A 13,758-nucleotide genomic window follows, 5' to 3' on the forward strand; every position below is an offset into this window, starting at 1 on the left:
ACAAGGACAAAATCAAAGGCTAATCTGTGATTCGTGTTCTTAAGGACTTTAATGCATCGGTAGTGACAACAGAGTGATGGCAGTGACAACAGAGTGACAACACTGGGGCTTCTCGGGGAGACTCCGGTCCCCATTTGAGCTTTACCGCCTGCTAGCTATGTGGCTTTGCCACACCTGTGTCCCAGATAGGGGTAGAAATATCTCCTTCATCAGCTTTAACCGAGACCAAGGGCGTCAAGCCATGAGCCTAGTGCAGGAGTCCAGGTGAGCTCTCTCCGTTGGCTGTGGGGGATCCTGTCCCCGTTTCACACACGAGTCCACCCATATGTCGTGGCCTGAGGCTACCCATAGGTTGTGGCCTGAGGCCCTGCGGCACCCAGCTGGGACGCGTTCAGTGACTCTCACCCACGAGTCCTCACGGAATGCCCATGATTCTGAAATGCGTTCTCCCGGTGATACGACAGAGGCTTCTAAAGCCAAGAGGAAACTGTTCCCTTCTCATGTTGTGATTGGCAACTTGCCAGAGATACTGTATTCACGTGACTGCAAATTTCTCAAAGATCTGATAGCTGCTGCCCTTGCAGGCACCTGAGGATGTGCAATGTGGTTATTTTCCAAAATTGCACAAGCATAATAATTATCCTGATAGAATCCCAGTCTTTAGAGCTAACCTCTACCCTGTAAGGCAGGAGTCAGGGAAAAGTACACATTTCCTGTGTGTGTTCGGTGTGACCGCCTGTGTTCCAGTTGTGTATGTCGTATTGCTCAAGGCCCAGCACAGTCTGGGAGGTGGGTGTAATGAAAGCAGCAGGGTAGGAAAAACAAACTCGGGAGGTGAGTGGGGGAGCCCCCCAGCACCGCAGACCAGGCAGAGCCAGGACTGCAGGTGAGGCCTGACCGGTGACGACACCAGCCCTGATGACACCAATCACCATCAACAGCTAGAGTGCATTCCTCCCCCACTCCGTCTGGGGTTACCACCCAGTCTGTGTTGGATGTAACTGCAGTCACACTGAGTGCTAAGCTTCCTGAGGATGGAGCCGCCTGTCTCTGGGACCACCTTCTGTGCATACAGCAGGCACTCACTGTTTGCTAAATTGAAAAGAGGACAGAGAGTCCATGGGGAAACAGACTGTCTGGTGGGCTGGAAAGGAAAGCTTTTATCACCTTGGCTTCTGTCTCTCTGACCTCCAGAGAGAGAAATTTCCTGTGGTGGTAACAGTACTTGCAGCTGCCACTCTATGCTGATGACTTTAAAAGAAATACCGACGAGCTGCACTCCTCGAAGGGAGCAGTTAGACTTACCCTGCGGCACAGGTTACATAAACCTAGTTCTCCCTAGAAAGTGCTCTCTGAGACAATGGCAAATGTCCCTCAAGAAAGAATTTCACCATCAAGTAAGTTTGCGATCAGCTGGAGTTAATACCGTTCTTACTGCAACACACCTGTCAGCCTGGCTCTGCTACAAGTGAGGTGTGAATTTCTAAGAAGGGGTGGTGTTGTGCCCTGAAGTTGGTGGGGACTCAGCAGAGCCCCCCAACATGGCCATCAGCTCACTGCACCAGAGGACACTAAAGCAGCCCTGGGGCAGGGAGATTCATCAGAAGGTTTCAAAAGAAAGAATCCTGCTGATAGTTTATTTTGCTGTGCAGAAGCTCTTAAGTTTAACTGGATCCCATTTATCAACTCTGGCTTGTGTTGCAATTGCTTTTGGCATCTTCGTCATGACATCTTTGCCTGTTCCTCTATCCAGAATGGTATTGTCTAGGTTGTCTTCCAGGGTTTTGAGAGTTGTGGGTTTTACATTTCAGTCTTCAATCCATCTTGAAACAGAAAACCAAATACCACATGTTCTCACTGATAAGTGGGAGCTAAATGGTGAGAACACATGGACCCATAAAGAGGAGCAAATCACACACACTGGGAACTCCTTGAGGGAGGAGGGACAGGAGCAGGAAAAATTATTGGCTACTTAGCTTAGTACCAGGGTGATGAAATAATCTGTACAACAATCTTCTGTGACCTGAGTTTACCTGTATAACAAACCTGCACATGCACCTCCGAACCTAAAGTGAAAAAAATTAAAAATAAAAAAGAACCCAAGCAGCGAAGCGACAGGCTCCCTTCAGGACAGAGAGGGAGGACTGAGGGCCTCAGGGCTCACCAGCCCCTCGAGGGACCTGGGAGAGTAGCCACAGCAAGCGCCACAGGTGGGGCCCTGGGCTTCCCAGCCCGGACAGGGCCATCACTGCTGGCACCACTGGCCTGCAATACACCCAAAGCCCATGTGCTCTACTCCACACTCCAAAAAAGCCATCCTGGTCACAGGGATCCAAGGATTCCAGTTCCTGGGACAGGAATTTCTCTTTGAGTAGGACTCTCCCTTCTTCTAGTCCTACACTCATTAAAAGACAACAGACACACGAAGGCCAAAAACAATCCCCGCCCCCACAACATACACAGGAACCCCAAGGGTCCAGATATCTTAGTGTAGCTTTCCTTCCTGGCCAGCGCGGCATGCCTCTGCCCTCTGTGTGGCCGGGCCATGGCTGGTCAGAAAATTCGAAGGCTACCCCTCACTTGGAATTCGCCTGTTTTTCTCATGTTATGGGGTTTTTGGGAAAAGTGCCATTTTCTCCCCACACTGCCAAGGACAGATGCAGTCTTGATGTGTGGGTGCTGATGCTGGCCACAGCCACTGGGGTAGAGTGGTGCTGGCTAGGCATCCGCGCTGCACGCTCCTCTGTGTTCCACCCCTTCCACGCCCCATTCCCTTCACACGGAAGACGGCGCCCTGGGCTGGACATCAGAGCACCCTGCTGGAATTCTGCCTCCTGCCCACTGTAGCACAGCACCCTCTGTGGGGATGTCCCAGAACTCATCCTCTGCTTCCCACATGCGGGCACTCAGGTCTCCACTGTGCAATGATGGCTCTGCTGCAGTGGAAAGCATGGGCAGCTAAACTTTGGGAGGCTGAAGGGGCATCTTCAGGGCTGGTCTCCAGGGTGAGCACACATGCATTTGTTAGGGCCGCCCAATGCCCCCACAGAAAGTCCTACCAAGTCACAGTCTCACTAGCAATTACGTGAGCGAGCCTCTGTTTCCCCACAGCCTCGACAACGGGTGCTGACAGACTTTTACATTTTTGCCAGTCTGACAAGGGAGAGAGGGCATTTCAACGTTATTTCAATTTGTATTGCAAACTGATTGTGAGTTGCAGGTGAACATGCAATTCATCTGCACAGCAAGCGGACCTCTTACAACCGGAACAATACATCTACATCTAGTGACCTTTTCCTCAAAAACACATGCTGGATTCCCGGCCGGTGTTAAATTTTGGACTCTGCATCTCTAGCCGCCTGGGGGGCACACAGCTGTGCCGCGGCACAGTGGGCCTACCTTGAGGTGCGTGGCGCGCTTGAAGGCCTTCCTGCACACGGGGCAGCCATGGATGCGCTCCCGGCCATGCACCTCCTTGCTGTGGTGCATCAGCACCGCCGCCGACGAGAAGGCGCGGTCACACTCCAGGCACTGGTGCGCCCGGCCCTCCTTCTCCGGCTGGTTGCCCGGGGCCAGGTTCCCAGAGACGCCAGCTACCTGGAAAGAGCCAGAAATTCTGTGACTTTCCACTCACTTGGCTGGATTTGTGCAGTTTGTGAACTGACACACACCATGGTGATAAGAGGGACATTCCTAGCACGGACACGCCAAGCCCACACTGCATGTCCTATCATCAGGATAATTTAGCCAGAGGCGCCTTCCACACAATATGAGACCAGAATGCGCACTGTGTCCTGCAAGATTGAGACCGCATGCCGGGCGCGGTGGCTCAAGCCTGTAATCCCAGCACTTTGGGAGGCCGAGGCGGGCGGATCACGAGGTCAGGAGATCGAGACCATCCTGGCTAACACGGTGAAACCCCATCTCTACTAAAAATACAAAAAAATTAGCCGGGAGTGTTGGCGGGCGCCTGTAGTCCCAGCTACTCGGGAGGCTGAGGCAGGAGAATGGCGTGAACCCGGGAGGCGGAGCTTGCAGTGAGCCGAGATCGCGCCACTGCACTCCAGCCTGGGGGACAGAGAAAGACTCCGTCTCAAAAAAAAAAAAAAGATTGAGACCGCACAACAGCAGCTAAGGAATGAGCTCTGGCGCTGCACTGACCAGATGCAAATTCCAGCTCCAACAGGACTGTCCGGGCTACTCTGGGCTAAGTACTTAACCAGTCCATGCTTGCATCCTCATGGGAGAACACTTGCCTACCAAGGGCTGCATATGGCAAGCATTCACTAAATGCTCGCTACTGGTAGTAGCTTTAGATAAACAATTCTTAACAACAAAAAGTGTTTTTAGCTTTTAATGGAATTAAACCATTTTTTCCAAACCGTGGATCACAACCAATTAGGTTTTCAAATCATCTTAATGTGATGCCACCACCACTTGAAAAAAATCATTTTCAAAATTTTTGAAAAAATTTTTTGAGATGGGGTCTTGCTCTCTTGCCCAGGCTGGAGTTCAGTGGCACAATCACAGCTCATGATGGCCTCAAACTCCTGGGCTCAAGCAATCCTCCTACCTCAGCCCTCTCGAATGCCTGGGACCACAGGTACACACCACCTCACCATCATGCCCAGCTAATTTTTTTTATTTTTTGTAGAGACAAGGTCTCCCTATGTTGCCTAGGTTGGTCTTAAAACTCCTGAACTCAAGGGATCCTCCTGCCTCAGTCTCCCAAGTGCTGGGATTACAGGTGTGAGGCACTGTACCTGGCTGACTCAGCTTTTATAAACAACAGATTCCAGTTTTGCAAATGCAAATTTCTATGTGATGGCTTAACAAAACAATTATAATGAAAATTAATGAGATCTGTCCACATTTTTATTATTCCTAATTTATCAAATACCTTCATTAATTCTGGAATATGAGAAATAAGTAAACATTAAAGAAAAATACTTAAACAACAAAAAAGATTTATACAGGGTGCTATATTATTAATCTGTGCTGTAACTAAAAAAATGGAATGGGGAAAAAAGGAACAAAGGAAAAGATCAGAAAAGACATTGCAGCCACGTGAGATGTGCAGGGACTGGTGTCATTCTAGAATATGACACCTGTGTCAGGTGTGTGTCTACACATATCTGTAGGTGTTATTCTATAATATGATACCTGTGTCAGGTATGTGTGTCTACGAGTATCTGCAGGTGTTATTCTACAATATGACACCTGTGTCGGGTGTGTGTCTACAGGTGAGTATCTATAGGTGTTATTCTAGAAAATGACACCTGTGTCAGGTGTGTGTCTACATGTGAATATCTGTGAGTGTAAAGAAAAATGACAGAAACACACGCGTGTTGAGGTCATTGCATAAAATATATTCCATGTGAGTCAAAAAAGTCTGAAAAGCACAGGAATAAATGAGACTAAAGGCTAGTTGTGTAACTGCAGATAAATGCGTGCTGAAGAACATCAACTCAAATAAAAACCTGTAGTTCTGGAGCGACCTAATGTCCTCCATCTACTGCCATCTACCAGTAGTCATGGCAATGAACACACACAGAAAATTGTTTCTGAACCAAACATTTTACTCGTGAGATGTGAGAATTCAGTATCTGGTCCACATCATTCAAGGAAAGACAAACACACACACTAAACTTTAAAAACTATTTCTGCAAAATATTTTTCAGCATAATCGCATCAGAAGCAAAGCTTCTGAATCACTGCTACTACTGTGAAACAAATCTCCAATGTTCTGCTGAATTTCATAACTACATATATACATATATAAATCTAGAGACTAAATTGTATTAATAGAATTTTGCTAAAATCATACTTGCCCAAAGGAGAAGGGGAAATTGGTTACAGAATGAGTGTGAGATGATTTTTAAGCCTGAGGCATTAACTTGGCCACAGCTGGAAATAATGTGCTTCCCACACAGGTTACTCTGCATGGGGGTGGGAGGGTAGAAGCGTGTATGTCCACCCCCTCCCAAGCATGAGGAGTGTGGCTGTTGGGAAGCAGAAGAGGGAGGAAAGAGGCCTCTCCATCCACCTCCTGACGAGCCCAGAAAGAACTGGCGCGGATCCAACATCCTCTGTGTCCAGCGGCCCGCACTGGCAGGAACTTAAATGTTTGCTGAACTGAAGCAAGGTCAATATTTCAAAGAAATGCTGCCCACAACACACATCTGGTCACATGATCACCCTTCTGACCCCAAACCTCCCTCTAAAAACCTGCCCCTTACTAAAAAGTTCCCAGCTGAGACCAGCTGAGCTCAAGTAACAGGAAATCCAGGTGTAAATGCTCAGAACGATATTCTTCTATTCAGACATGAAGAGTGAGATAAGACAGCTCTGGGTTCAAACACCAGCTCTGTCTCTACTGGCAGGGTGACTTTAAGTTATTCAAAGCTACCCTTAAATGATAGAATCCTTGTGAGTAAAACCGGGCCGTGACACTTAGACACCTCACAGGCTGTGGGAAGGGCTCAGCTACATAAGACCACATGCGTAGTGGGAGCCTGGCCTTAGGCACCTGGCCAGCAAGTGTCAGCTCTTTTCTCCTGCAAAACCAGTTTCAAAAGAAGGCCATGGCCCCTTAAGCAGTGAGTGAAGGAAGAAAGGCAGTTTGCTGCAGTGGCTCCCCTCTGATTTAATAGCTTGAAGTTGCTAACAAAGTTAGGTCAGGTCTCTTGATCCTTATGGGAAGGGTCAGGCAGAAATTAGTTCATTCGTTTTTGTAAAGACAGGCTGAGTAAGGGAGCAGTGTGTCAATGGCTCTCTTAGGATAAGGACGTTTTTACATTGTGAGTACATATCTTGTCAGATCAGTATGGATTTCTCTTCAGATGAACCATGAAGAAAAAGATTTTTAAAAAGCAAAGGTTGTTGCTCTAGGGACTTCACCAGAGAGCGAAGTGAGCCCCAGGCCATAGTAGCTGCTCCAACGCCACCGGCAGGGTCCTCGCCTGAGCACTTACTTTGGGCCAGGACCTGTGCTCCGTGCCAGGGAACATTACATGCCCAATCTCTGACACTATGAGGTAGTCCTAACTACACCCCTGTTTGGGGGTTTGGGTTTTGTTTTGTTTTTTGTTTTGTTTTGTTTGAAACACGAACTTGCTCTGTTACCCAGGTTGGAGTACATTGGTGATCATAGCTCACTGCAGTCTCGAACTCCTGGGCTCAAGCAGTCCTCCTGCCTCAGCCTCCCAAAGTACTGGGATTACAGGTGTGAGCTACCATGCCTGGCCACCTCTGTCTTAAAAATAGACCATCACACAGATGTAGGATTGCCTGAGGGCTCCCGGCCAGAAAGCACGGGAGCAGGGATGTACAGACATCACCAGACGCTACAGCCAGCACTCCCGGCCACTCTGTAGTGGGTTCAGATAAACCCAGGGTGCTTAAAGTGGTCCCAGCTTCCTCCCAGAAGCACAGGCCAGAGGCAGACCCAGGCATGTGTCTCAAGTCCCTGGTCAGAGCCCAGGTCAGAGCCTGGAAGTGTCAATGTGCATTCCATCTGTGACAAGAGAGCATTAGGATGAAATTAGACTGTGATTAAAACCAATTAATGTTGGCAAACAGTGCTACAACCTAACAAGGGAAATTTACAGAAAACATCTAAGAGAATTTCTCTTGCTAATTATAGGCATATCTTGTTTTCATTGAACTTTGCTTTTTTTGCCCTCCATAGATATCCTGTCGCTTTTACAAACTGAAAGTTTGTGGCAAGGCTGCTTTGAGCAAGTCTACTGGTGCCATTTTTCCAACGGCACATGCTCACTTCATGTGTCTGTGTCACATTTTGCTAATTCTCGCAATGTTTCAGACTTTGTCATTACAGCGTATCTATTACAGTGATCTGCGATTAGCGGTCTTTGATGCTACTATTGTAACTGTGTTCAGGCACCACAAACCCCGCCCACATAAAATGGCAAACTTCACCTATAAATGTTTGTGTCTGACTGCTTCACCAACTGGCCATCCCACCTCTCCTTGGGCCTCCCTATTCTCTGAGACACAACAATACTAAAATGAGGCCAATTAACGACCCCGCAATGGCCTGTAAGTGTTCAAGTGAAAGGAAGAATCACACATCCCTCACTTCAAAAGCTAGAAATGATTCAGCTTAGTGAGGAGGGCATGTGGAGAGCTGGGACAGGCTGAACGCTCAGCCTCTTGCGTCAAACTATTAGCCAACTTGTGGAAAGGAAAGGAAATTAAAAGTGTTATCCAGTGAGCCCATGAGTGATAAGAAAGTGAAACTGCACTATTGCTGATAAGCAGAAAAGTTTTAATGGCCTAGACAGATCAAAACAGCCACAACCCTCGCTTAAGCCAAAGCCTAATCCGGAGGGAGTTAGCAAGACTCTAACTCTCTTCCATGTTATGAAGGCCGAGAGGTGAGGAAGCTGCAGAAGAAAAGTTGGAAACTAGCAGAGGTCGGTCCATGAGAACTAAGGAAAGAAGCCACCTCCGTAACATAGCAGTGCAAGGTGAAGCAGCAAGTGTTGATGGAGAAGCTGCAGCAAGTTCTCCAGAACATCTAGCCAAGAGCATCGATGAAGGTCACTCCATTAAACAACAGATTTTCAGTGTAAACAGAACAGCCTTATAGTGGAAGAAGATGCCGCTAGGACTTTCATAGCTACAGAAAAGTCAGTGTCTGGCTTCAAAGGACAGGCTGACTCTCTTGTGAGGGGCTGGTGCAGCTAGTGACTTTAAGTTGAAGCCAATGCTCGTTTACCATTCCAAAAATCCTAAGGCCCTTAAGAATGGTGCTAAATGCATTCTTTCTGTGCTCTACAAATGAAACAATAAAGCCTGAATGACAGCACATCTGTTTACAGCATGATTTACTGAATATTTTAAGCCCACTGCTGAGACCTACTGGTCAGAAAAAATGATTCCTTTCAAAAGATTCCTGCTCATTGACAATGCACCTGGTCACCCAAGAGCTGTGATGGACATGTACAAAGAGACGAATGTTGCTTTCATGCCTGCTAACATGACATCCACTCTGTAGCCCATGGATCGAGGAGTAATTTCAACTTTCAAGTCTTACTAAGAAATACATCTCATAAGGCTGTAGCTGACATAGATAGTGATTCCTATGATGGATCTGGGCAAAGTAAAGTGAAAATCTGTGGAAAGGGTTCATCACTCTATATGCCATTAAGAACATTTGTGATTCATGGGAGGAAGTCAAAATATCAACATTAACAGGAGTTTGGAAGAAGCTGATTCCAGCCCTCATGGATGACTTTGAGAGATTCAAGACCTCAGCAGAAGAAGTAACTACAGATGTGGAGGAATGGGCAAGAGAATTAGAAGTGGAGCCTGAAGATGACTGAATTGCTGCAATCTCATGGTATATATAACTGAGCAGATAAGCATCTCATGGTATATATAACTCAGCAGATAAGGATCTCATGGAATATATAACAGCAGATAAGGATCTCATGGTATATATAACTCAGCAGATAAGGATCTCATGGTATATATAACTCAGCAGATAAGGATCTCATGGTATATATAACTGAGCAGATAAAGATCTCATGGTATATATAACTGAGCAGATAAGGATCTCGTGGTATATATAACAGCAGATAAGGATCTCATGGTATATATAACAGCAGATAAGGATCTCATGTATATATAACAGCAGATAAGGATCTCATGGTATATATATAACTCAGCAGATAAGGATCTCATGGTATATATAACTCAGCAGATAAGGAGTTGCTTCTTATGGATGAGCAAAGAAAGCAGTTACTTGAGACGGAATCTACTCCCGGTGATGATGCTGTGAACATTGTTGAAATTACAACAAAAGATTTAAAAGATTACAGAAACTTTTTTAGTAAAGCAGCAGTGGGCTTTGAGAGATGGACTCCAATTTTGAAAGAGGTTCTACTTTGGGTAAAATGCTATCAAACACCATGACATGCTACGGGGAAATCTTTCATGAAAGGAAGAATCGACGCAGCAAACTTCACCGTTGTCTTATTTTAAGAAATTGTCACGGCCACCCCAAACTTCAACAACCACCACCTTGATGAGTCAGCAGCCATCCACATCAAGGCAAGACCCTCAACCATAGCTCGCTGAAGGCTCAGGTGATCGTTGGCATTTTTAGCAATAAGGTATTTTTAAATTAAGGTATGTACATTAAAAAAAACACACAATGCTGGTCAGGTACAGTGGCTCACGCCTGTAATCCCAGCACTGTGGGAGGCTGAGGTGGGCGATCACTTGAGCTCAGGAGTTTGAGACCAGCCTGGCAACATGGCAAAATCCCATCTCTACTAAAAATACAAAAATTAGCCAGGTGTGGTGGTGCACACCTGTGATTCCAGCTACTTGGGAGGCTGAGGCAGGAGAATCACTTGAACCTAGGAGGCGGAGGTTGCAGTGAGCTGAGATTGCACCACTGCACTCTAGCCTGGGCAACAGAGCAAGACTCTGTCTCAAAAAAAAAAAAAAAAAAAAAAAAAAAAAAAGAAAGAAATAATGCTGCTGAACACAATTATTACAGTACAGTATAAACATCATACGCCCTGGGAAACCAGAAAACTAAATCATAATGTTAATGTATGACTTTGTTGTGATAATTGCTTTATTGCAGTGGTCTAGAACTGAATGCACGTTATCTCTGAGGTATGCCTGTATTCACTCATACAGATTAGTTATCTACCTCATTTTTATATTTAATCTGTCAAATTTTGAAAAAAAATTACAAGCTAGACCAAGTTTTAATATTTGGTTTCTCTCATTACCATCTAATGGAATATGAAAGTTAAAATGGAATATATCACTTCAGTGGGGACATTTCAAACTAATCTTAACATAGGATTACTCTACAAACATTCTTCTAGCTATATTAAACCAAATGCTAAAATCATAATGTTAAAAAATAGCAAAGTAGTTTCGTTTACTAGTCACACAAAATATAGGAATTAGGTAAGGTGTGCCTTGGAACTGATTTAGGAATTCTCTGAAATATACCAGACTAATAAGGTTTCACTACAAAAGCATCATGAGAAAGAGAGCTTAAAAATATGACCAAGCTGCCAATGCTTTTTCTGTCTCAATGAATGTGTGTGGTCAACAGTTACCTCACCAGGCCTGAGGTACTCAAACCCTGCACACTCCACAGAGCCCTTGATCAGCTCCCGAGCATCACCCATAAGCCCCTGGAACATCCTGCTATTAGTAGGTAAGAGTGTATTTCATACCCAGAACCTTGGGCAATGCCACATAGTTTGTGCCGATGATGTGACTTATGGTGAAGGCCTGTTTTTGTTTCATCTGGGGACCTGGGCCACTGCATCAGTTTGACCTGGAGGGGCAGGGGCCTGGAGACCGCATAGCTAAGCCCAGCCACGCAGGCACTCCATGGCCACATGACTGACTGTAATACAATTCTGGATACCAGAGCTTAGCTGAGCTTCCCAAGTTGGCAACACTTGGCAGGTGGTGTCACACAACTTTCCTGGGACAATCAGTGTCCGTGTGACCTCACTGGGAGTGGACACTGGGAAGCTCGTGCCTGGGTTCTCTGGACTCCACCCCGCGTGCCTTTTCCTTCTGCTGGTTCTCACCTGCACCCTTCCATTGTAACCACAAGTATAAACCACAACCACCAGTAGATCAGTTTTCTCTGAATCCAGTGAGACCTTGTAGTGAATCATCAAACCTGAGGGCAGTCTTGGGGACCCTAGACACAAATGTGTTAACGTTATACAAACTGAAATTCAGTGAGACAGCTCTGGTTACTCAGGTCAAACTGCAGGACATCCCCAGTGCTCGTTATATCTCATCTCTTTGTGAAAAAGCCCTTGTCCTGCAGAAAAACCGGTAAGTCATTATTCTGAAAACTCTTTTGCTAAAAATGTTTAATGCTTCCTAAATTCAGAGATTATTCATCATCTGCGCTTTAATTCTGACCCTGGAAACTTTTAAGGAAAGAGTCTTTAGACTCTTCTATATTTAGACTACTGCTTACTAAATATTTTGGCTCCCAAAAACACGTATTTTAAGAAAAAAGACTAGCCAAATGACAAATAGATCTTGAACGCACGTGTGCATGCACACACACATGTATATGAAAAATTCTTAACAGAATCAGCAAAGGTGTTACTAGAAAATCTGCAGAAAGAACTAAGTGCAAGTGGCTAGATATGTGAAGTATGATCAGTGGGCAAATATAATAAGATATTAATAAATTTAAAATTGGATTTACATATCACTGGTGGCTACATCTAATTTTGTGGTATTAAAACCTCACTCCCTAGGAAACAAATCACAAAATGAATGAGATATCGTACCCATCATTCAACACACGCCCCCACAGAGTCTATGTCCACTCAGGATTCAGCTGGGGACACCTCAGAAGTCAGCCCCAGCCACCTGGGGCACACAGCACCCCCATGACCCTCTACCACCATCCCTTCTGAATCTGCATGTTTTTAAAAGCGACAAAAGCTCTGTGAATGAAGGAATATCCTGTACCTGGTATGCTATTTCTTCACAAGCAGCAGACGCTGACTGTGGCGTGTGGCTCACTAGTATGACTTGCGGCGAGCCTGCTCCACCCTGGCCCGAGAGAGAGGGATCCGTGAGGAGGGCTGGGAACTGCTGACCCTGGCAAAAGATTAGTACTATTTCAGAAGTTGTAACATTAGCAAAACAAGCAATAATTTAAAAGATCTTTTATGGTGCAGCTACCTTGGAAAACAAGCTGGTAGCTCCTCAAAAAGTGAACCATGGAGTCACCATGTAACCCAGCAACCCAAGAGAAGTGAAAAGAGTCCGCTCAAAGCCTTGTACAGAAATGTCCACAGGAGAATTACCCATGGCCAAAAAATGGAAACAGCCCAAATGCCCATCAACTGATAAATGCATAAATGAAATGTGGTATAAGGGAATATTCTTCAGTAATAAGAAAGTACAAAGTTCTGGTACATGCTACAGCATGGAGGAGCCTTGGAAATACTCTAAGGAATGAAAAAAGCCAGTCACAAAAGACCACATGGATGATGACATTTCTATGAAATACCCAGAACGGATGCATCTACGGAGACAGAAAGCAGACTGGCAGTTGCCGGGGCAGAGGTGAGGGTGGGCTGGGGGTCGGGGGAACATGGAGTGATGGCTCATGGCTCCACGTTTCTTTAAGGGGAGATGAAACGTTCTAAAATTAGACCATGGCGATGGTTGTACAACTCTGTAAATACATTGAAAACCATTCAATTGTATACTTTAAAAAATTAGGTGAACTTGTATAAATTACATCTCAGAGTCTCTACATGTGTGTATATTTAAAAAACACTTACTTGCTTAGAAACGCATATAAAATTTTGCTATGCTATAGAAAACTACCGTAAGTCTTCTTACCAGCCCAGCACACCTCTAGCTATGAGAGCGGATCTGAGAGAATAAGAGAGAATGAGAAAGGTAGGGTGGTATGGGGCACAAGAGCAGAGAGGAAGCTGTAGCTTAAAGGGTCTGAATATCTACTGCAAATGCTGAATTTATAGAAATAATTCAGCATGCAACTTGAACTGCTGCAATCAGCACTGATTCTAAACATAGTTTACACACAGTTAAAACCGTGGCTGATCACAGGAAGCATTGCTGATGTTCCTGGCTCCTGTGCTTTTTTTTTTTTTTTTTTTTTTTTTTTTAATTAATTTTTTTTTGCACACAAAACAATAAACATTTTCTAAAAAAACATACAAACAAAAAGATGCATATCAA

At 45.3% G+C, this 13,758-nt stretch overlaps 1 protein-coding gene across 4 annotated transcripts in view; it reads right to left on the reverse strand.

Annotated features, from left to right (window-relative positions):
- ZNF236 (zinc finger protein 236) overlaps nt 1-13,758 on the reverse strand; it is a 157,888-nt gene that overhangs the window by 13,031 nt on the left and 131,099 nt on the right. For all 4 annotated transcript variants that reach the window (XM_058438250.1, XM_058438252.1, XM_058438251.1 and 1 more), the window contains 2 exons: nt 12,511-12,642; nt 3,400-3,597 (listed from right to left, as the gene is read on the reverse strand). In XM_058438250.1, coding sequence (XP_058294233.1) covers nt 3,400-3,597; nt 12,511-12,642 — 330 coding nt within the window. The remainder of the gene's footprint in view (nt 1-3,399; nt 3,598-12,510; nt 12,643-13,758) is intronic.

This window comes from Hylobates moloch, unplaced genomic scaffold, assembly GCF_009828535.3.
Source record: "Hylobates moloch isolate HMO894 unplaced genomic scaffold, HMol_V3 SCAFFOLD_5, whole genome shotgun sequence".
NCBI classification, from domain to species: domain Eukaryota; kingdom Metazoa; phylum Chordata; class Mammalia; order Primates; family Hylobatidae; genus Hylobates; species Hylobates moloch.